Source organism: Mesoplodon densirostris, chromosome 3 (assembly GCF_025265405.1).
Source record: "Mesoplodon densirostris isolate mMesDen1 chromosome 3, mMesDen1 primary haplotype, whole genome shotgun sequence".
Taxonomy (NCBI): Eukaryota; Metazoa; Chordata; class Mammalia; order Artiodactyla; family Ziphiidae; genus Mesoplodon; species Mesoplodon densirostris.
In genome coordinates this window covers 174,049,922-174,074,165 of record NC_082663.1, presented here as the reverse complement: position 1 = coordinate 174,074,165, position 24,244 = coordinate 174,049,922, and the positions used below count along the sequence as shown (strand labels likewise).

The following is a 24,244-nucleotide window of genomic DNA, read 5'->3' as shown; positions in this document are numbered from 1 at the left end:
GATTCTTGGAGAGCCCACTCTGGAAAAGGAGACAGATGCAAAACTTTCCTTAATTAATAACCATAAGAGTGACGGCCTTTGTAAGTGCTTCATACTTGCATGGCCAATCGGTTTGATCCAGAGAGCAGTCCCACAAGACAGGCAGGGCAGGAGTTATCACCGAGGAGATGGGAGTCCTTAATGTGAAGTGGTGCCAGAATCAGAACAGGGACAGGAAGTGGGGGCTGAATTACTAGCCCTCCCAGTGGTGAAGCTGGAATAGAGTGAAATTCACCACGCTCCCAGCCCATGCCTGGCACATAGCAGGTCTTCAGCGCACCTGGCACTGCCTCCTCTGATTGGCTCCCTGGGCCCTCGGGCAGCTGCTTCCCTTGGCTCGCACCGTCTACACCCATCTCGTGCCTATTCTCCTTCAAGTGCTCTTTGCTGCAGACAACTCATTGTTTCCTTCCATTGTGGCCCTTCCCACCTTCATCACGTTGTTCCCTCAACTTAGAATGTTATCTGCCTACATTCTCAGTCTATTCCAACCTTACTACTTCTGTAAACATCCAAATTCCTTCAAGACCTGTATTAAATGCCATCTCCTATGCAAAGCTACACCAGCCAGCTGGACACCATCACTCCTTCCCTAGGCGCCAGGCCCCAGATCTGCATGTCTAGGGGTTCTCTGCAGGTGTGTTTTGTCCCTGGGCCAGACTGGAGGCTCTTTTCGGAAGGGGGTATGTCTCACTGCTTCCTCAGTGCTGGCCCCAAAATGAGGTACCCGAGGCCCTTTGGTCCACGAATGCAGGGGTGACTGAGTCAATGAGGGAAGATGGGAGCACGGATGGAGGGAGGGCTGGGCAGAGGTGGATGACACCTCAAACCCTGTGGCAGAGCTGGTCCTGGCCTTGCCCATGGCAATGGGATTCCAGCCAACGAGTCCCCAGGGTGAATAACCTCAGGTTTCTGCTGCCTGCCTACATCATAAAATTGCAAGTACTTCCTCTTCAGGGGTGGGAAGGAGAAGTGGGGTGACTGGGGCTGAGCCTCAGCATCTGGGAGGGTTTCTAAGCTGAGGCACCAGACCCCTCAGCACCACAGCCCATCGTCCTCATCCTTCTCCTGAGCCTCCAGCTCTCTGGCAGCATGGCCTTCACCGGCAATTATGAGATCGAGAGTGAGAACAACTATGACGAGTTCACGAAGCGCCTGGGTGAGGGAGCTCCTGAAAGCACCTCCCTGGGGCTGGGCTGTCACGGCCAGCTCTGCACAGGGAACCCAAAGTCTACGAGGCTCAGAGAAGTTGAGTGACTCGTGCAAGGTCACACAGCCAGTAATGGGTGAGGTGGAGAGTTGATTGGTTTATTCATTCAAACGTTTACTGAATGCTTGCTACACGCACGGCCAACCCAATGTTACTGATGGGGCGCCTCAGCAAGGCTTCCCCAAGGTCACACTGTGCATCAGCAGCAGATGTCATTAGACCCCCCTGGACCCGAGGATGAGATGATGAGTGGTGTCACCACATCCTGCCTGGGGAGAGGTGACCAAGGGGTGGGAGCACAGAGATCAGGTTTGACAAGCCACTCGTTCCCTAAGTCACTGAGCAAACAGGGGCCTCTTACAGTGCTAGGCACTGTGGGTGGAGATCAAAGGCCCCACTCTTCTGACTGTTCGATTTGCCCCACTGGTTGTGAGGAACCAAAGAGACAGTGGACTGGACAGTCCTGCAGAGGTCTTGGTGTGCTAGCTAAGTGTGAGGTAGTGCAGTTGTCTAGACTGAGGACAGCCCCAGGGGGCCAGGGCGCACTACCTCCTGGTAGGAAATGGGCCCCAAGAGCGGGATCCGTGTGCCCTGGGGCCTTGGGAAGGCAAGAGCCCTTCTGAGTCAATCACTGGGACTGGCCCTGAAGGAACAGTGACTTGGCTTCACCTACAACAGTCTAGATGTGGGAATCTTTATCTGTAAAACAAGAGCATTTCAAGACAGTCTTGAAGGTCTCATTCATTTTAGAAATTTATGAGGTCGGCAAATTTCTGTTCTACCACCATCAGAAGAGCAGCTATTATTTATTCTTAACTATATGCCAGGAGTTTTACCAGACACAATCACTGTAATTTAATCCTTGCAACAGCCCTGGGAAATGGGCCTTATTATCCTCATTTTTTGGATGAAAACACTGAGGCTGGGAGAGACAGTGACTTGCCCAAGCCACATGGCTCACGACATGGGGCTTGTGCTCGACTGTCCGGCTAGCCTGCCGTAGGGGAGACAAGCTCATGCCCCAAACCACAAGTCGTAGGCAGCTCTTACATGGCCACTCTGCTTGTCCCCTGGCCCAGGGCTCCCCAGCGACAGGATTGAAAAGGGTCGCAACCTCAAGATCACCTCAGAGGTGCAGCAGGACGGGCAGAACTTCACCTGGTCCCAGAACTACCCCGGGGGCCCCTCCATTACCAACAATTTCACCATCGGCAAAGAGTGCGACATGGAGATGGGCAAGAAGTTCAAGGTGAGAGGCAGCTAGCCACCCCTCCCTCCTTCGCCAGGACTCTGGCTGACTTCTTGGTCCCCACCGTGTCCCCGGGGGCTGCTCCCCAAGCTGAGGCTTCTTCTCGAGTCTAGCCTCCAGCTTTAACAGCTTGAGTTACTTGGCAATTTAGCCTCTCCTAGTTTTTAATGCTACCGTCAATAATTGACACTATAATGATAGTAAAAATCGTTAACATTTGCTGAATCCTTCACACATATATCCCAGACACTTGCTGGATCTGTCACACATCTTAATGCAGGTAAGCCCATGAGGTCGCTACAATTACTGCCCCATTTTACAGATGGGGGAGTTGGGCTGAGTCATAGGATTAAATAGCTGCCTGGATCCCACAGCAGGGGCGGGCCTGAGGCAGTCTGGTTCCGGAGAGCATAACCACATTTTAAAAAAAAGTAATTTGGGCCTCCCTGGTGGCGCAAGTGGTTGAGAGTCCGCCTGCCGATGCAGGGGATACGGGTTCGTGCCCCGGTCTGGGAGGATCCCATATGCCGCGGAGCGGCTGGGCCCGTGAGCCATGGCCGCTGAGCCTGCGCGTCCGGAGCCTGCGCGTCCGGAGCCTGTGCTCCGCAACGGGGGAGGCCACAGCAGTGAGAGGCCCGCATACCGCAAAAAAAAAAAAAAAAAAAAGTAATTTATTTTATTTATTTATTTTCGGCTGCATTGGGCCTTCATTGCTGTATGCAGGCTTCCTCTAGTTGCGGCGAGCTGGGGCCACTCTTCACTGCAGTGCACGGGCTTCTCATTGCGGTGGCTTCTCTTGTTGCGGAGCACGGGCTCTAGGCGTGCGGGCTTCAGTAGTTGTGGTCCATGGGCTTCAGCAGTTGTGGCTTGCAGGCTCTAGAGCGCAGGCTCAGTAGCTGTTGCACACAGGCTTAGTTGCTCCGCGCCATGTGGGATCTTCCCGAACCAGGGCTTGAACTCGTGTCCCCTGCGTTGGCAGGTGGATTCTTAACCACTGCGCCATGGTTATGGAGGGAAGCCTCCATAACCACATTTTTATGCTGCCTCCAGCGTGGCCTAGAGATTAATTGCCCAGGCCCTAGAACCAGACTCATCTGGGTTTGAAACTGCAGTCTTGGGGAGGAAAGAATTGAAAGGTGGTTGTTTGTCCTACCCAGACTGGTCCCCCACGTGTTCCACCCATTCCCCTCTGTAGCCCCCAACCCTAGTCAAGAGAGTACTTTGCTCCTTCAGGCTTCTAGGCTGCCAAGGTGGAGGATACGCAGTCATAATATTCATATTCTGCCACTCGGGTATTTTAAAAATGTAACAACTTCTCACAGATGTCTTTCTGTGTCAGCACATATTGACTTGCCTCTTCTTTTTTTTTTTTTTTGCCGTACGTGGGCCTCTCACTGTTATGGCATGTGGGATCTTCCTGGACCGGGGCACGAACCCGTGTTCCCTGCATCGGCAGGCAGACTCTCAACCACTGCGCCACCAGGGAAGCCCTGCCTCTTCTTTTTCAATGGTGGTACAGTATCCTATGGTATGGAAATGCTATCATTTACTTACCACTCCCTCATTAATAGATTTTTAGGTTATTTACCAGTGGATAATACAGGTTGGATATTTAGGTTGTTCACTATTACAAACAATGCTGCAATCAACACCCTTGGATGACATCAGCATCATTCTAATAATGATGATCATAACTGACTCCATAGTTAACAAGGGGTGCTCAACACCAAGCCAGGCACTGCTCTAAGCACTTTATATATATCATAGTAAATCATTTAATCCTCCCCATAACTCCAGGAAGTAGATACAGTTACTACCCCTATTTTAGAGATGAGAAAACCGAGGCACAGGGACTTCCCTGGTGGCGCAGTGGTTAAGAATCTGCCTACCAATGCAGGGGACACGGGTTCGAGCCCTGGTCCGGGACTGTCCCACATGCCGCGGAGCAACTAAGCCCGTGCGCAACAACTACTAAAGCCCGCACGCCTAGAGCCCGTGCTCCACAACAAGAGAAGCGACTGCAATGAGAAGCCCGCGCACCGCAACCAAGAGTAGCCCCTGCTCACTGCAACTAGAAGAAGTCCATGCACAGCAAAGAAGACCCAACGCAGCCAAAAATAAATAAATAGATAAACAAACAAACAAACACGAGGCACAAAGGGTTCAGTGACTTGCACAGGTTATCTATATCTTTGGATATATGTAATCAGATGTCTATAGGGCAAATTAATTCCTAAAGAGGGATTGCTGAGGCTGCAAGCAGGCCCTTCATCCCTGAGGGGCTGGCCTGTGTTTGGGGGCTGCTCTGCAACTCTGTGTTTTGCTTCTCTTCCAGGCCACTGTGCAGATGGAGGGTGGGAAGGTGGTGGTGAACTTCCCCCACTACAACTACACTGCAGAGATCATGGATGGCAAGCTGGTGGAGGTGAGTGTCCCACTGGTTCCTGGCAAAATCGATGAGAATGCTTTTCTGCCCCCAGCCACGGCCCCCAAGAGGTGGTCCTCTGGGCAGCTGGTTTTATGGGCAACCTGCTCGCCCAACCATGGGCCAGGCTCTGTGCTGAGCACTGGGTGCACGTGACCTCATTTGACCTTCATAATCACCCTGTTAGTTAAGGACTTTTATCCCCATTTTGCAGGTGAGGAAACTGAGACACAGGATGGCTAAGTGATTGGCCAGAGGGCACAGAGTTTTTCTGACAGAGCAGGGATTTGTCTCTGGGCAGTCTGACTCCAGTGCCCACACTCGGCCACCTCAGGGACACACATCTGGACCCCTCCCAGAGTGTGAATGAAGTGGGGAGTCTGGGTGGGCCCTGCAAGGGTAGCCATCACTCCATTCTACTTCCACAAGGGACTTCAGGCCCTTGCTGCTAGATGTTTTGGTGTTTCAAGAGAAGCTGGAAATTGGCACTTCCAAGTGAAATTTCCAGTCTAGCAAACGTTGCCAACTAATTAAACATTTTTTGAAACGCTGACAGGGACAACTCACACACCTGTAGACTGACCCCTCCCACACGCCATTCTCTGTAAACACAGGTTGGAGGTGCTGCCCTGGAAGGCCCTCATCTCACATCCATCTCTTCTCCCTGGGGCTCCAAAGTTTTCCCCAAGTGAAAGAAACGGTGTGAGGTTAAGAGGAAAAGGAAGGCGTTTCTACATGTCATTCCCCCTTCGTGAGCCTGTGTCCTGGGCTAGAGTCCCCCTGGGGGAGGTCTGGTGTGTCCTCCTCAAGCCCCTCCAGAAGGGAAGTGATGAGGGAAGCAGGGTTTGCCTCCCCTCGTCCTCTCTCTCTGTCTCTCAATCTCTCCCTTGTTTCCTTGTTTTCCTCATCTCAAGCCCAGTCTAGAGAAATGGAGCACGTGGCCCAAGAGGCTCAGTGCCCTCCCATTACTCACATTTTACAGAGAAGCCATAGAGTCTCAGAGACACAAGTAACTTGCCCAAGGTCACACAGCTACTTTGTGGTGGAGGCAGATCGCATCAGCTGACTTCTAAATTCTCTGCCTGCTCTTCCCAGGCCAATGGGTCTTCTTTCTCCCCTTCATTTTAATTAAAAAAAAAAAATCTAAAAATAAATAGATGTACAGTGTTTTAAAAATATATCTATGTGGGGCTTCCCTGGTGGCGCAGTGGTTGAGAGTCCGCCTGCCGATGCAGGGGACACGGGTTCGTGCCCCGGTCCGGGAAGATCCCACATGCCGCGGAGCGGCTGGGCCCGTGAGCCATGGCCGCTGAGCCTGTGCATCCGGAGCCTGCATGTCCAGAGCCTGTGCTCCGCAACGGGAGAGGCCACAACAGTGAGAGGCCCGCATACCGCAAAAAAAAAAAAAAAAAAAAAAAAAAAAATATATATATATATATATATATGTGTATGTGTGTGTGTATATATATACACACACATATATATACATATATATGTATATATATGTGTGTGTGTGTGTGTATGACATAAGTGACTATACATTTTTTTCTGGATGGAAATCGACCTCTTGGAGAATCTGATGAAAGCTAGAGGCAAAGCTCCCCAGACTGTGATGAGTGCAGGGAGAACACAGGGCAGGGGAATGGAGCACATTTGTGCCCAACTGAACTGATCTTCCCAAATGGAACAAACCCGTTTCCTAATTCCTAGAGGCGCCTGACCATGGAGCCTATAAGGTGTGAGCAGAGCCCAGAGTTCAGGGCCATTATACACACACACGCACGTGCACGCACAAACGCAGGCAGGCACAGGCATGCACACATGCACGTGCACACACACACAGACTAGGCACCAGAGACAAGCTGTCTTGGTGGCAGATCTCCCATCTCTGGAGGCCCAGAGTCATTCTGGTTACTTCCCTTCTTCTCCACCAACATGGGTGCATTTTGCAAGCACCCCTCCTTCCGTCTCCACCCACCACCAGCGCCCCTTCTCTCATCACCTCTCCTGTAGACCGTGCCCCAGCCTCCTCCCCGGCCTCCCCCTCCACTTCATCTTCCATCCATCCCATATGCGAATCACACATCACTTCACACTGCTGCCCTTTTACAAAACTGCTTCCGCCAAACTCCATTTGCCACCCACCCCTCCTCACAAGAAAGCTGCTTTCCTCTGCTGGGGATCTGGACCAACTGATGCTATGCACACATCCCAAGATAGCATGTCTTGGCCTGGAGCCCAGGGCACCACACACAGTGGGCCTTGGCTGAAGAGTATCCTCTTGCAGCCTCTTCCACGAACGCTTACACTTCCTGAGGACAGGGAATGTATCTTCCCATCACCAAGCACAGGGGCCCCATAAATGCTAAATGGTGCAGAGGCTGAGCATGGCCCCTCAGACTTAGAGGGGTGACTGATTTCTCTAACCTTCAGTTTTCTCATCTGTACAATGGGGACAAGCTTGGCGTCGTGCAGATGTGCCTGGCATGGGTGAACTGAAATGGACAGACGGGTGGAAGATTATCCCATGAAAAGCCACATCACGCCAACATCTGTTAGCACTTTGGCCACGTAGAGTCCACACAATGAGTCCTGCAACAAATTGGGAAACTGAGGCCCAGAGAAGCAGTGAAGCAGGCTCACTCCCACTCAGGGCTGGGACTGGAGGCTGGTCTACCTTCTCTGGGCCCCATGGTCACCTTGGGGCCCCTGCACTGACACCCCCCGTTCCTGCTGCTTCTTCCAGATCTCCACCGTTGAAGGTGTGTCCTACGAGCGCGTGAGCAAGAGGCTGGCCTCAGCTAGCAGGCAGGGCTCTGCGGGGGCCGCAAAGCCACCAATAAAGCTGATGTAACAACAGACATTCTGCTCGTTCCAGAACCTGTCTTTGTTCTCTGGTGTCTTGGGGCAGTTCTGGCTGGTGGGGGTGGGAAACTCCTGACGATGGTTACACAGGCCACACCTTGGCGCTGAGATCTCTGTGGGACCTGTGTCATGGCAGAGGGAGACGGGTATGGACGGAAGACCCCTGGCCCCGGGGAGAGGGCAAAGGCGGTGCTCAGGATGCACGGCGGGCACACTTCTGTGGACCCCTCGCCCCAGCCTGCCACTCACGCTCTGCGTGGAGACCATCCTTTCAAGAGACAAATATCACCTCGGAGGGGTGGCACTCTGACTCTCAGATGGGCCACAGGAAGGTGGGGAAGGGCCCCCCACTGCTGGGCCCCAAGGCTGCACAGACACTGGGATGCACCCACCAGGGCTTAGCCAGGGAAGGTGTTTCAGCATGGCTGTGGCTCTCTGCTAATCTGCTGTGGAGTCGTTCCTTTGGGTCTCAGTTTACCTGCTGGTACAAGAGGGGGCCAGAAGGACCAATGAGGAACTGAGGAGAAATGGGAGTCTATGAGATGGCACAGGGGTTATGGGAGTGCCAGGCAGCAAGCGAGCAGTCAGAGTAGGGCTTAGACAGGGGGGCCTGGGAGAAACTTGGAGAAGCTGCAGTGGGCTGGGAAAGGTGGTCAGAAGGGTCACTCTGATCCCCTGGTAGGTGCCTGGAGCCCTGCATCAGGAAGGATTCTGAGGCGGCATTTGGATTGAGCAGACATCCCTGCCTGATTACAGCGTCTGTCCGGGGCATAGAGGAAGAGGAGGGAGGTCTGCCTGTCCCGTGGCTAGATAGTCGCTAACCCTGATGCGCTTTTTTTCATTCTCCTCTCTCCTTGGGAGTGTTCCCCATCTGGGTACCACCCTAACTTCTATTTTATTACTTTTCTTGGCCACGCCATGCAGCATGCAGAATCTTTAGTTCCGGACCAGGGATCAAACCTGTGCCCCCTGCAGTGGAAGCATGGAGTCTTAACCACTGGACAGCCAGGGAAGTCCCCACCCTGACTTCTTTTTACCCCATAGTTTTCTCTATGGCAACTCACTTATTTTTACTACAATGGAAACTTTATATCACTTATATACATGGAAAGCCAACATCATTTGCCATAAATAGACTAAGACTATTAAAAAAAGTCAAAGCTGAACAATGTTGACCTCTAGCTGGATTCTGCTGCCAAAGCCATGACTCTGAGGCCTCCCTTAGTGAAAAGGGTAAGAATCTTACAGAAGCCAGTAGCATCAAATGGGAAGCTCTCTCCTTCCCTAATCAAAAATCCTGCAGGACTCCTTGAAAAGAGAAGAATGCACTCACTATAAGAGTTGAATTATCTAAGTGTCCATCAGTGGATGAATGGATAAAGATGTCTCTTTCTCTCTGTCTCACACACACACACACACACACACACACACACACTGGAATATTATTCAGCCATAAAAAAAAGAATGAAATCCTGCCATTTGTGACAACACTGATGGACCTTGAAGGTATTATGTAACGTGAAATAAGTCAGATGGAGAAAGACAAATATCGTATGATTTCAAAATAAAACAAAACAAACTCATAGATGCAGAGAACAGATTAGTGGTTACCAGAAGGGAAGGAGGTTAGGCGGGTGGGTGAAATGGTTAAGGGGGTCAACTGTATGGTGGTGATCACTCTTCAGTATATACAAATATACTGCAAAGTATATACAGATATACAAAGTATAAAAATATACTGCATGGGCTTCCCTGGTGGCACAGTGGTTGAGAGTCCGCCTGCCGATGCAGGGGACACAGGCTCGTGCCCCAGTCTGGGAAGATCCCACATGCCGCGGAGCGGCTGGGCCCGTGAGCCATGGCCGCTGAGCCTGCGCGTCCGGAGCCTGTGCTCCGCATTGGGAGAGGCCACAACAGTGAGAGGCCCGCGTACCGAAAAAAAAAAAAAAAAAAAAATATATATATATATATATATATATATATATACTGCAGAGTTGAATTATAATACTGTATACCCGAAACCTATACTACAAAGAGAGCTGAATGATCTAAATTATCTTGAATATACAAGTCCCACATATGGGGTAATAGAAATAAGGTTTGCCCGACACCTTGCGAAGGGTCTGGCACACAGCAGGTGCTTCATAAGTGCTACCTGACCTCAGGTCCTTGTAGCCTGTGTCATCTACGGCCTTTCACTCTCAGGGGCCAGCCTCAGCTTGGACAGACAGCACAGCTCAACTCACTGGCAGCTCAGACCTCGCCTCCCCCCACATTGTGCCCTGAAACTTGTTGCTTTCCAAGCACAGCACTCAGCCTCCCACACCCACCCACCAAGCCAGGACCCTGTGAATGCCATCATTTTGCCAAGACTTATTGCTAATTAAGTTAACTAGGTAAGCATTAAACTCGCAGTGTTGCTGTTTCCCCTCCAGACTGAATAATTACTCATAATGAGCTTGGATAATAAGTCTCTAAATAACAGAGAGGTGACCATAATTAGGCTGAAAATTGAGAGAGAGAGAAGGAAGGGCGAAGAGTAGCAAAGAAAGAAAGAGCCGAGGGGGTAGAGAGATTGTTTATACTCTGGTAACCGATTCAAGGACAAATTCAAACACTGCAGCCAGTGTTACAGAGTCACAAATTCATGGACTAGAAGGACCTCAGAGCTCAACTAGTTTAAACTCTGTATTCCACAGATATAGAAACCAAGGCTCAGAGAAGGGAAGAAATTCATCTAAGGTCACACAGCAGATTAATGAAGGGCTGGGCATCACCGGCTGATGGAGGCTACAGTTTCTCTTTCCAGCTTATGGGGGTAAGTGGAGTAAGGTGAGATGGGGTGAAGTGTCCATGTTGCTGGCATCCTGGAAAAGAGGCTTCCTCAGCCAGTAGAAGGGACAGTGGTTAAGAGCTTCGACTCTGGAGTCACATTGCCAGGGTTCAAATCCCTCTTCTACCACCTAGAAGCTGTGTCACCTCGGGGTACGTTCATCCATTTCTCTGAACCTCAGTTTCCTACCTTGTCAGTGGGGAAAACAACTGCACTTACCTAACAGAGTCGTCACACTACAAATTAAATACTAGCCACTGCGACGGCGACCAGCATCACCTCCGTTATCAGCACTGTCATTCTCAAGCCAGTGTGATGCAAGTGTAGGAGTGCCCCCTCCAGTCCCTTGTAAGGCACATGGGCACGCTGCCGTATTTCTTGGCATCTTGTCTTGTCCATGTGTAAAATAGGCTCATAAGACCTTCCCTTCCCGGGTGACAGAGGAGCTGCAAGGGTAAAAGGTAAAAATCCTCGCCAGTGGCCTCCATAAAGTTAGAGGCACTTCACCATTTTGCTGTGCTGTTCAAGGTGCGGGAGTGACTCCCTGCTCAGTTCAGGTGCCCTTCACCCTGACCCTTGGAAGTCATCTCTAGCAACCATTGCCCTCCTGCCAAGCTCATCTGGTGAAATGGGGGCTTCTCAAAGCATCTTTAAAGACTACCACTAGGTGGCGTTCCACCACACACTTGTGGCCCCCAAGGATACCAAGAGGTGTTTGTATGCTGGGGGTGGGGCAGGGGGGTGAGCAGTGAAATCCCAAGTGATTGGGCCATGGTGTGGGGGTGTGTTTCCTCTGGGGAGGGCAATGCGGAGGCCACAAGGCTCCTCAGTCCGGCGTATCTAAGTGCCAAACTGAGTCCACACCCCTTGCCCACGGTGAGACCTTGGGCCTCTCTGAACCTCGGTATCCTCATCTGGAACATGGTGATAATGATGTTGCCATGAGGACAAAAGAAGAGCAGGGGGAATAAGAGACCATGAGGGAAGTGTCAAGTACAGGGCGTGGAACACAGTTAAGTGCTCACTACACACGGCCCTTCTTGGAGGTTCTACTGGTGTGACTGGGAACACACTAGGTCAGAGCTTCTAGAGCAGAGAGATGTGGTCAAACCTGGCTGTGCATGTGCATCTCCTGGGGGTCCTATTAAAAGGATAGCCCAGGGCTTCCCTGGTGGCGCAGTGGTTGAGAGTCCGCCTGCCGATGCAGGGGACACGGGTTCGTGCCCCGGTCCGGGAAGATCCCACATGCCGCGGAGCGGCTGGGCCCGTGAGCCATGGCCACTGAGCCTGCACGTTCGGAGCCTGTGCTCTGCAACGAGAGAGGCCGCAACAGTGAGAGGCCCACGTACCGCAAAAAAAAAAAAAAAAAAAAAAGGATAGCCCAGGCCCCACTGCAGACCTGCGGAACAGAAGACCAGGGAGATGTCACTGTTCTGAAGTGCTCCCTAGCCAGGTGTGACCTTGGAGACCATTCCAGTCCCAACCCTCCCATTTTGCAGATGAAAAAACTGAGATCTAAAACAGGGGACTGACCGGCCCTCGTCCACACAGCTAGGGAGTAGCAGAAGGTCTGACTCCAGTATACACTGCCTGCTGTGGCTCTGGTAAGGGCAGGGCCTGAAACATTGGTCCGAGCTGGGCCAGCAGATGGCTGACCACTTGAGTTCTTCCTCCTTTAAAGCTAGAGCTGGGATGGGGGGCGGTGAAGCTCTGGGGCTCATCTGGGCCCCTCCTCCAAAGGGAGAGGCCCACTCATCTACAATATTTGTCACAGAACTCACTGCTGAATAATGATGCCACATATTCCATGCTTTCTTATCATAAACCTGAAGTGCAGCCCAGGCTGACAGCTTTCTCACCTTACAAACGAGAAGACGAGTTCAGAGTGGAGAAGCAGCTTTTCTCAAGGTCATCTAGCTAAGAGCGGACAGACTCGCACCTTCCACCTCTCGGGCTAACGTTCTTGTCCGTACACTAGAAGCTGCAAGCTTCCAGCCTAAGAACCACCTTAACCTGCAGTGTGTTTTATTGGTCTTCTATTGCGTTGCAATTTAAAAAAAATTTTTTTAAATCACGAAAAATTAGATTTCCTAGCAAGTGCAGATATCCAGTTTCTCTGAAAATCTGAAGTTGTGGCAACATAAGGCTTACATCCCTGAAAGGTTGTAATTAGCCAGAGCTGAACAGAAGCCACACCCTCTACAGGGGACACACTGGCTTCATCAGTCCCCATAACCTCACGCTGTCTCAGTCATCCAGCTGATTCACTCACTATGTTACCTGCCTGGTCCTGGTGGGCCTTTGGATTTGAGACGCCTGCCAAACGCTATGGCCTTTCTGCTGAAAGTTGTCACAAATGGCTTCCCTGAGGAACAGAGAATGAGGTTAATGAGATTGGTAAGATTCTTTCCCAGGAACTTGGTGCCAGGGATTACCAGAGGCAGCCCAGAAGTGGATTCCCTCCCAGGGGATGCTCTGGGGAAGCCCCAAGCCTGGTCCCAGGTCTTCACCTTCACAGATAGGGCTGGGGGAACCCCTCCCACATCAGAGCCTGTTGGGGGCAGGCAGATGGAGCCGTAAATCCCGTTAGCCTGTGGCAGCTGTGCAAAAGCTATGTTTCTGTACTTTTGTCTGCTGCTGAGCACACTCTGAGAATCCCCTTGACCCCGTCAATCAGCAACACAAATGCCTGGCGACTCTTTGGCGAACCCATATCCATTATTCTGTCATGTCTTCTTCACCAGGTGAGCAGGATGGCCAGCTGGAGCCTTGCACTTATTCAAAACTCGACTGAGGCATCTCAGGGCGGCGGGGCAGCTCCAGGCTGCCAGGGTTTGAATTGTGCCTCCCTCCTTCACCACACTGTCTTAAGGCAAAGAACTTCTCTGTGGCCCTGTTTTCTGATCTGTAAGGTACAGCTGCCTTGTAGGGTTACTAGGATGGTTATAGGAAATAATATAAGCAAATTCCTTAGCAGAGTGCTTTACAAACAGCAATCGCTTAATAAACGTCAGCTGGGTGATTAGTGCTACGATCACCAGGTATCTATATATTCTATTGGTTGCAGGTGGTTTAGGGCACAGCCATCAAACCCAGTAAACAAACTAACAAGATCATTCCAGATGATTTAACAGCTATGATGAAAACAAAGGGGGTAAGGAAAGAGACCTGGGGGATGACAGAGACCTCTTTGGAAGGTGACCTTGTGGGCTGAGGTTTTTCAACCATGGCACAGCGGTCATCTGGGGCCAGTCCATTCTTTAGTGTGGGGGCTGCCCTGTGCATTGTAGGATGTTGAGCCGCATCCCTGGCTTCTGCTCACTGAGTGCTAACCAAGTCCCTCTCCCAACTGTGACGACCAAAAAATATGTCCAGACATTGCCAAAAGTCCCCTGGAGGGCACAAATGAGCCCTGCTGAGAATCACTGATAAAAGGGATTAAGAGAGGGGAGCATTCAGATGACAGAACAGATGGCTTTGGAGAGATGGACTTTGAACCCAGAGGGTATGAGGAAGTGGAACCTTAACCCTGACCCTAATCCAGGCATTTGGGACATTTAGCCGATTTCCTTAAACTAAATCACTCTACCTCCATAATGGGTTCTGTTTCTCCGGAGAACCCCACCCGATTCAGAGCCGGGATGTCAAGCCTCACTCACTCCCGCTGCCCAGCCCGTGACCCAGGGAGGCCCAGCTCCAGCTCCGAGGGCAGGAGCCCGTCTTGCTGTCACCCAAGTCCACAACCTCTTGGCACCAGTGTGGGTGCCCATCTCCGGAGGCTGACGTTGGGGAGGGAGGGAGGGCTGGCTGAGAGAAGGCCAGGAAGAGAACCCAGAGAGGCCATGAGCAGGTGATGTGTTTATTGCGGGACCACTTTTTTTAGGGGCTGGGCTGGCTGTGAGGTTCTACTGGGGGGGGGGGTGACGACGATACGGACAGACGGACCCTCCCAAGCGCCCAGCCCCAGAAAAGACAAACACAATAACTTGGAATCCAAACCAGTTGCACGTAAATAGAAGGAGGTTGGCAAAAGAAAAAGAGAACAACAAATGAATGTGCACTTTCCTATGCTAGTGTGACAAAGCGGCCCCGCGCGCCGCCCGCGTCCAGGCTCTTCTTTACTCAGCTTCCACGCTGAGGCTCCCATCTGCTCTGAAAACCGCCTTCAGATCTGACTCCTGGCAGCCCCCCTGCCAGTCTCCTGGCCTGGCAACCAAGTCAAGAAAACTAAGATGGGTTCTTCTCAAAAAAAAAAAAAAAAAACAACCAAAAACCGCCTTCGTGGTTCTCTGCACCTCCCAGTCCTAGGGGGTGAATAATGGGACCTCTGACCCTAAACCAACCAAAAAATAAAACACGCTGAGCACAAGCCGTGAGTCAGAATAAAAACATATTGCACATGCTTCCAAGAGTCTTCCTGAGAGCCCTCTCACTGCAGAGACCCAAATACTGGCTTCTGACCCACCCTGTCACTGGCTGTCAGTCGTGTAACAGACCCTGCACGCCCCCAAATCCCCAAAGCCAGTTGGCATCAGGCATACAATCCCACATTATGAGCCTCTGCTCTGAGCCAAACTTGAGGCTGAGGCTGGGTTTAACCTCAAGCAGGAGATGCATGCGGTGGAAGGAGGTGAGCATTGCTGGGTTTAAATCTTTGTCTACTTTTCAACAAGCTTTCTCCTCTGGGTGGTTATCGAAGTTCTACAGGTGAATAGAGCATCCAAGACGTGGAATCTTCCGGAACAGAGAGCCTGGAAAGTGGTTCTCCCCCAACCATATGCTTTTGCAAAGGGAGCTCTGTGGTTAACCACAGGTCTGCCCCAAGCCGGGTTAAAAACCTACAGCCCTTGCGTGGGACAGGCAGTGTGGCAATCACCATCATTTTTCTCCTAAGGACTTTTCAAGTATCACAAAATCCCTGATACAGCATGTAAACAAGACATCTTACTGAACAGAAAGCTAGGTCACTTCGGGAAGCAGCAGCATGTGAAATATCTAAAAGGCTGAAGAGAGTTTTAGGTTCCACAACAAAGCAACAAGACAGCTGCCCACTGTGCCTCGGAAGGCAGACAGACACTCGGGCATGAACACACACACAGGCCCCTGTGGATGGAGCCAGGGAAAGAAAAGCACCCCAGATAGCATCTACCGGGGGTCTGGAGACACATCAGGCTGCCCCCTTTTCAGTGGTGTAGCTGCCATCAGCAAAGAATAAAGGAGTCTTTGATGCTAAAACCTGGATGTGCTCGTGAACTGCTGGTCTGCATCCAGTCCCCAGTCTCCTGGCCTCTTCCCAGGTCTTTCTCGACCCGCTGGGCCCCTCTCCAGGGTTTGGCCACCGAGCCATCCCCTTGCATCCCAGCCACATGTGGAAGACGTTTTCCAGAGCAATGCTCTTGGGTGAGGTATGTCACTGCCTGTTTTGCCCCGGGTCAGTTTTATTTAAAAAGAGCATGCACCCTCTCCGTTCAAGGGTCCTGAGGCTCTGCGGGGACAGCCTCCCAGGCACCTCACTGGGCTGAGCTCCCTTCGTCAGCATCCTCTTCCTCTGCCCAGATCTCCAAGGCCTCCTTGCGTGGCTAAAGGTGCCCTATCTGTCGAAACAGCCCGCAGGGAACGCGTGGCTCCCGCTGAAGTAGCTGCTCCCGTAGGTGGCGGCGAGGCAGTGTCTGGGCTCAGCTGCAATGGCCATGTGCATGCTGAGGGACGTGGGCAGTGGCACGGGACACATGTCCAGGGGCTGGAGGGTGGGGTACAGGGTATGGAGGGATGAGCCACTGCCCCCTGAGAGCAGGGTCCCCGAGTGGTGGGCCTGCAGCGAGTCCCGATAGGCCACGCACAGGTCCTGCACGGGGGTCTGGAACTGGGCCAGGGCCATCGCTGTCGGCTGGCCGAGGCCGGGATAGGCAGGTGGCTGGCACAGCACCTGGGGGGGAGCTTGGGGTGTGCCGGGCACCATCGCCAGGGCCTGGCTCTTGACCGCGACGGCATCCTTGAGGATGTTGTCATAAGCTCTGAAAGGAAAGGACTTGGGTGAGACTTGGGAGGTCAGAGGCTGCCTTGCTGAGGGGGATGCCAGGAGACGCATGTGCTGTGACTGCTGGGCCTCTCCCAGCCTGGGCTCACTGCCTGAAGCACTGCCTCAGCTGCTCTCTGACTAAACTCGGGCCTCAGATCTCAGCTTGGATCTGCTTCCTACAAAAACCCTCTTCTGACCCCTCAAGACTAGCCTAGCTGTCCCTGCAGCCCCTCTGCACTGCCCCACCTTGGCGGTCAACACCGCAGATGATAACTTCCGGTCACTACCTGGTCCCTCATGCATAGTTCGAGCTTCGAGAGGGAGCACCCATCTGCTTTTGCTCATCACTGCATCCCCACACTGGGCACAGCGCCTGCCCTGAGAGGGCAGAGCTCCCGGTGCTTAGGTGAGCACAACCTCTGCCTTCTAGGCACTTCCAGCCAGCTCCATCCCCGGCTAAGCTAGATTTCAAGCAGGTTGCCCCCAGGGACCTAAGTGTCTCCATCTGAAAAGGGGGATGGAACAGGTCTTTTGCCATCTCAAAAAAAAAAAAAAAAAAAGCTTCCGGTAGTAAACCTTTTTGGGAAAACATATCAATTAGAGGCTTCGGTAAGAAAGGAACAAGTGGAGGGTGCAGCAGGCCTGAGCAGGGGGTTACCCCAGAGGGACAGCCTTGGGGAAGAGGCAGGGCTGGTGGCCATCCTCACTCAGGCTAGACAGTGTTCTCCAGCTTTGGGCACCTTCTAGAAGGCACAGATTCTAAAATAAGGGCTAGGGAGCAGGACTGATTCCAGAGGAACGGGACAAAGGCAGCTGCACCAGGAGGCTGAGAGGTGGCTCTTCAGGGGCTGGCCCCGTGGTCAGTGGGGCCAGCATCCAGGAGATGCCACCAGCCGTTGGGTGGAAGAGAGACCAGGTGCAGCCAGGCGAGGGCTTTCTGCCCTCTCTGCCCTCCTCCCTGCAGTCACTACTGAGCTCTTTTGCTTCTGATATCAGTTTCAGGGTGTTCTGTCTATGATGCCTTTAAGCATCCTCTCTGAAACACTGAACACTTCCTCCCCAAGATTCCCAAGGACCCTTGCAAGTAGGCTGTGGCCTCTTACGTGAAGCCACTCTGGGCTTAGCTGGCTAAGAGTCAGCTTTGTGGCCATGTCTGAGAAAAGCAGCTCATAATGAGAGTGTCTCAATATAATCACCCAGAAGACTGACTGATACACTGGGTCAAAGAGCCCAAGACACTCAGAAAGATGTGCACAGAGCCCTTCTGCTGCTGCACTCTTGACCTAAAAATTGCAAACCCAAAGCTACTCAAAATAGGAAGGACCAACTCCCCGAATCCCAATTCTGTCAGGAGTCACCACGGCCCACTTTCCATGAGCCACCAGCCCACCATAAGCCTCCAGGAAATTGCCTGAAGTGGGTCTTATGAGCAAGTGGAACTTCGGTATTTCCGAAACACAAAGGATCAGGAGAGGAACTTACACCAGCAGGATTTCGATGCATGTGCTGAGATGTTCCAGGGAGTAGTTTGAGATCCTCTGCAGGTCTCTGGTCCAGTAGGGAGAAAGCTGAAGGCAAATCCTAGAGGCCCCAACGCAGGCTGCGGCCACCACAGAAGGCTGGAATTTGTAGAAAATATGATCTGAAAGAGAATCACAGAGAAGGAGTCAGCATCAGAAAGCCTGGTCCTGGAGTCCTGCCTTGTGCTCCACGGTAGACAAATGATTAGGTCCAAGGTTGTTCACTGCTCCCGCAAACACACACACACACACACGATGAAAAATTAAAACAGCATGAATTTCCATTCTTGAAACTTAAAACACCTTGGGTCTCTCAGTCTGGGATTTATTATGTCAGCCTAGAGCAGCAGTTTTCAAAATACCATCCCTGGCTTCCAGGGGCTGCACTGGGCTTGCTGATGGGCTACAAGCAGAACTGCCAAACACCTGCTCCTTCCTTTGGCTGTTAGGGGTGACCCACACACTGTTTCAAAGGCTTCTTTTTGAGGTTATGACTGAAGGCTACTTAGTAACAAAGCCTGGCCCCCAGTAGGCACTCCCTAACAATCTGTTGAAAGAACTAACGAATGAATGAATGCCACTATAAGTGTTTGATATTCTTAACTAAAATTGGAACTTGACTTAGGTTTACTGGGGAATCCTCCCCACCTCACCCCAGCTTTACTGACGTATAATTGACAGATAAAACCTGTACATATTTATGGTGTACAGCGGGATGTTTTGGTACATGTACACACTGGGAAATGATCTGAGAAATCTTTAACGTCCTGCTTTGATATCTGGCAACACGGCAAAGCTGGGACTACTTATGTGCAAAGGCAAACTGTTGAAATTCCCACAATTCTCATGAAGAACAGTCAGTTATCAGTGCATTATGATGCTGTCTTATCCTGTTTATGACTTGCAATGATTTCAACATTTGCCTGTTAAAGTATGAATTAGGCAGGGTGGTACGGTTACAGACACAGTCAGAGTCAGACTCCCCAGGTTCAAATTCCAGCAATGGCCTTGGGTACGTTACTTCACGTCTTGAGTATCGACTAAGGAAACGGATTCGTAAAATGAGAATTGCACAAATGATTTTCATGTGAAGTCGTTGTGAGGTTCAAATGAGACAATGCATGCACAGCACTAAAATAAGGTGCCTGGTACATAGTAAGTGCTCATTTAATGCTTGAGATTACAATTGTTGATGATGTTACTGAGATTATTGATATTTGGTTTGCAGCGGGTTGTCAGGTGGTTGTATCAACAGTATTTCTGACCTAGCGTTGTACTTAATATCTAGATCTTTAGACCCTTCAAATAAAAGTCCCCCAACAAGGTAAAAGTTTATTGCTACAGCAGATGTAAACATAATCCTCTCTCCCACCCTACCTGTATGATGATAGCTCTTCCGGAGTGACCTACTTGTGGATTTGCATTGTGTTCCAGATTAGTGTATAAAACACTACCAGGTGATCAGTAAATAGACAGGCTACCCGCTGCCTGCATACAAGCTGCTACTTCTCTTTTACACGTTCCTGCTAACACAGGGTTGAATCGTCGCTCCTTCTCTGCTGATCCCTGCCAAGGGCAGTGATCTGGTGATTTGGGTGGATGGGCCCCCGTCAGCAAGGACTCCCTGGGGCAGGTCTCTCAGGGCCCCTGACCCCGGCCCCCCGTGTGGTGGGGGAAGGGCGGACAGGCCCCGACATCAGCCCCACCTTGCAGGGTGACCTCTAGGAAGTAGTGGGCGTACTCCTTGAGGCACTCTTTGGTCTTGCGGGGGCAGGTGGTGGGCCAGCGGTGGCGGTGGTGGTCCTTCTGGCTGACGGAGGCCAGGAGGTAGTAGTCGAGGAAGTGGGCGGGTGTGGGCAGGCAGAGGTTCCAGCCGAAGGCCTCCAGCAGCAGCAGCTCTGTGCTCAACAGCTCCTTCTGGGTAAGGGAGACGTTCTGGCTGCTCAGGATCCTCGTGCTGTTTATCTGTTCCAGCTTGGGGACGTGGTCTTCCCTATCCTCGAACTTACCTGAGGGAGAAGCAGAGGTTACTGGGACTTTTACGACACTTGCTGTAAAAGCCCACCTTAAAGTACCTGGACGGTGCTGACAGGGAGAGGAGCAAGCCCAAAGGCGCACATGCCAGATCTGTCACACCTGGGCTCGAATCCCCAGGCCATCACTTCCAGCTGTGCTGTGTGGTCATGGAAACGTGTCTCACCCTCTCTGTGCCTCAGTTCTCTCACATGTAAGAGGGAAATTCTACATCCGAAAGCTTTTGTTAGATTCAGTGGGAAACCTCACACCAAATGTTCAGACCAGCAATGAGGATCACAACAGCAGTTAGCAACAGCAGCAAGGGCCTGGGGAGTAAGGTGGCCCTCCCATCTGGTCCTCACTAATTCAGCCTCAGGACTGGTCAGGGCGCCATTGTCACGGTGACCTTGCAAATCTGGTCCTGTCCCTCCAGACGTGGAAAAGTCCTTCAGTGGCTCCCCAGTATCTACAAGACTGAGTTTAAACTCTGTCAATGGGTTCTTAATTTGGATTCCTCCAGACACAGTTTGCTTGGGATGTGAGCCTAGGAAAGATCTATAAGTAGGAGAAGACAGGAAAGGGACAAAAGCCAAAAGGGCACTTGATCTTGAAGAGGTTTCTGCACCCCTACGTTCACTGCAGCATTATTCACAACAGCCAAGACAACCTAAGTGTCCCCTTTCAGATGAATGGATAAAGAAAATATGGTATTTATATACAATGGGATATTATTCAGCCATAAAAAGAAGGAAATCCTGCCATTTGGGACAACATGGATGGACCTTGAGGGCATTATGTTAAGTGAATAATGAGAGAGTCAGAGAAAGACAAATACTGTTATGATATCTCTTACATGTGGAATCTTAAAAAAACAAACTCAGATACAGAGAGCAGATTGGTGGTTGCCAGAGGGGGTGGGGGATGTGAAGACGGTCAGAAGGGACAAACAACCAGTTATAAGATAAATCAGTCCTGGGGATGCAACGTCAGGCATACTGACTATACTTAACCATATTGCGTATTTGAAAGTTCCTAAAAGAGTAGATCTGTAAAGTTCTCACTGCAAGAAAAAAAAGTCTAACTATGTGGGATTATGGATGCTAACTTATCGTGGTGATCATTTCACAATATATGCATATATCAAACCACTGTACACCTTAAACTAATGCAGTCTGCCAACTGTATCTCAATAAAACTGGAAAACAAAAAAAGTGGCGTCATGTAACTTCCAAAGCGAGGCTTTAAGAGGCCTTGCATCTTCTGCCTTTGTCCCGCCTGAGGTGCCATTCCCAGACCTCTGTGCAAGGAATCAAGTCTAGCCTGTTGGAGGTGAAGAGGCCACAAGGAGGAGAACCAAGATGCCCAGGCAACAGCCCAGCCAGCACCGACTCTCATACACATGAATGAGGCCACCCTGGACCTTCCAGGCCAGCGGATCCTCCAGCAACTGTATGAAGGAGTCCAGGTAATACCAGCACAGGAACCACCAAGCGACCCACATCGTTGTTGTCTTAAATCACTTAGTTTTGGGGTGATTCGTTTTGCAGGAACAGACAACTGGAATACATTCATATCAATGCACAGTGGCAAAAAGATGCAAAACCCCGCAGACAGACATGTCACACAGCTCGGGAAGTACTGAAGGAACAATGACCTCAGACTGGAAGGTCCTGGAAATCATCTGCAGGAAATAAATCCGCATGAAGAAATAATCTGCAGGAAATAAATCCGCAAACAAACAGAAATAAAACACAAGCCTGGGGTTATCCCACTCAAGGGTCAAGGAACCGAGGATCTCCATAGCAATGTCCCCCTGGCAGTCATCAGCTGTGGAAGGCCCTAGTAGCAGCCTCTGCTGTGGAGGGCTCTGCAGGCAGGGGGCGTGCAGCCACCACACCCCCACTCGGGGGAACCACGCACACCTGGCTGTAGCCTCGGCCACGGAAGTTCTCTGCAGGCACCGTGCCCTCCCTGCCTACGAGCCTTTGTCCGCGCAGCCCCTCTGCCCAGAGCACCCTTCCCCGTCCCCTCTTCACTCCGCCAAAAGCTCACCCTATCCTTCACCTCGAAGCCACTGCCCCCTGGAAACCTTCCCTGACCATGGTCCCCACGTGCTGCCCGATGCCCACATCGGATGGTGGTGGCCTCGGTCTGGTCACCTTGGCCTCCAAGCCTAACCTCACTGGGTGCAGAACAGCTGCGGGAGCAGGTGTCGGAAGAGGCAGTGGGTGACCCAGTTGAGCTCCGAGCACACATCTGTGCCGATGAAGGCAACAGCCAACAAGTCATCCACACACCTGTGCTCAACTGCCAGCGCCCCCTGACCCAGTTCTCGGCAGACGCTCAGGCTCGCTGAGAGATAAGGAAGCAACCACTTCAGGCAGGCGGCCCTGCAGCAGATACAACACATTCCTCACTAAGGCCTCAAAAGACGTCCCTGAGAAACGAGACACTGAGTCTGGGAAGCCTGCATCCTTCTTCTCAGGGAGCCAGGCAACAGCCCACTGGGTGGGCAGAGCTGGTGACGAGAAGCTCTAGTGCTTGCCACGGAGGAGCAGAGACGATGCCGACTGGTCCTGAAGCAACCCAGACTCCTCTCCTTCCCGAGCCCCATCCACGGCCCCGCCGGCGGAGCACACACCTTATTCCCTTGCCTTGTACCAACCAGGGCAACTCAGGCAGGAAAGGGTGAGGACAGTGTTGCCCCCTCCCCAAGGGGAAGAGGCTCTTGAACGCTGAAATCCTGGGTAGGGGGGACCCTGCTGACCAGGTCTTGCTGCCTTCCGTGGCCTCAGGGCCCCTCGCCCTCCCCAAGCACTGGATCCAGCCACACTGGGAATCTGGCCCCTCCTCCAGCGGGCGTGCTCATCCCCTCACCCCCTTATCACCTGTCCTCCAGAGCTCAGCTCAGAGGCCGCTCGGTGTCATCAACGCACTGCTCACACTCCGATAGCTTAATCTCTAATAGTAGTAACAGTGGCCAGCACCTGACCGTTCATAGGTCGTTAACAAGTGTGAGCCCCAGAAGGATAGGGACCATGTCCCACATATTCGAAGGTGTGCCCCGAGGCGCCAGCACAGCCCCCGGCACACAGTAGATGCCCAAATGCCTATTTGCTGAGAGAATGAATGGTTCTCTCTGGATAGCTGAATTGTCGGCCATTTGAATTGTTCTCCGATGCTCTCTGATTATCTGTATCTGTTATTTTTTTCTCCAACAATTCATTTTTCTTTATGCAAATTAAAAAGAAAGAAAATAATATTTTTCTTGCAAAATTGTCAAGGTTTCCCTGAACCTTGGGCTGACCTGAGCCAATGCTGTTCACAGGCACTCAATAGCTAGAGCTCTTTTCTTCCCAGAGCAGAGGGTGGCACGGTGAAGGTCACCGCTCTGGCAGAAACCTTTGCATCTGGTACCTTTAAAATGGAGAGATCTGGTGTCAGCACCTTAACCAAGCGATCAAATGTAGCATCGCTATTGCATCGTGCCAGCGGTGGCACCAAGACCCTTCCGTGGTCTTGCTGGCAGCCAGCAATCTATTCCGATGGCAGATGTGCTCAATCAGATTAATTCCTCCCTGCCCTCAGTGCTTTTCAAACCTTTTAGAGTTCTGCCTTTTCCGCAGCCACCAGGCCCAAAAAGGATCACCCTCAAATGGAAGGGGCCACGGATTACTGAGGAATCTGATTCATCTGCTCTCTCTGCTCCCCACACTGGGGAGGCTACATGGGGACCCGCCGCAGTGCAGAGCAGGGCAGAGCTGGGTCAAGTTGAGCCTGGACCTAAAAGCACTGAACTCCACAGGCTGTTCATTTCTTCTCTAGGAATCCGCCCCACACGGAGAAAGCATGGCTATGCAGGATGCAAAGTGCTGTAAGAAGTACCCAGCACACAGAAATGGACAGAGTTTCCATGCTGGGCAGGGCACCAGCATGTGCTGGACACACAACAGATCCTCCCAGGTAGGTTCTGTTCGGAGCCCCAGAGGCTCAGAGAAAAAGCTCACGCAAGCACTCAGCTCCACACCTAGGAGTGACCTTGCAGCCCCTGCTCTCACCGAACAACAC

At 51.7% G+C, this 24,244-nt stretch overlaps 2 protein-coding genes across 2 annotated transcripts in view; one reads left to right on the top strand and one right to left on the bottom strand.

Moving 5' to 3' along the window:
• The first annotated feature begins 1,122 nt into the window (after nt 1-1,122).
• FABP6 (fatty acid binding protein 6) lies at nt 1,123-7,777 on the top strand. The gene is made up of 4 exons (XM_060094569.1): nt 1,123-1,198; nt 2,329-2,498; nt 4,834-4,923; nt 7,670-7,777. Exons 1-4 carry the CDS (start codon nt 1,132-1,134, stop codon nt 7,775-7,777), a joined length of 435 nt encoding a protein of 144 aa, XP_059950552.1. The 5' UTR covers nt 1,123-1,131.
• An 8,434-nt stretch (nt 7,778-16,211) lies between these two features.
• The window catches only part of CCNJL (cyclin J like), a 53,984-nt gene continuing 45,951 nt past the window's right edge, over nt 16,212-24,244 (bottom strand). The window contains exons 3-5 of the mRNA XM_060092618.1: nt 19,867-20,169; nt 18,123-18,282; nt 16,212-16,635 (exon numbers count right to left, since the gene is read on the bottom strand). Coding sequence (XP_059948601.1) covers nt 16,212-16,635; nt 18,123-18,282; nt 19,867-20,169 — 887 coding nt within the window. The remainder of the gene's footprint in view (nt 16,636-18,122; nt 18,283-19,866; nt 20,170-24,244) is intronic.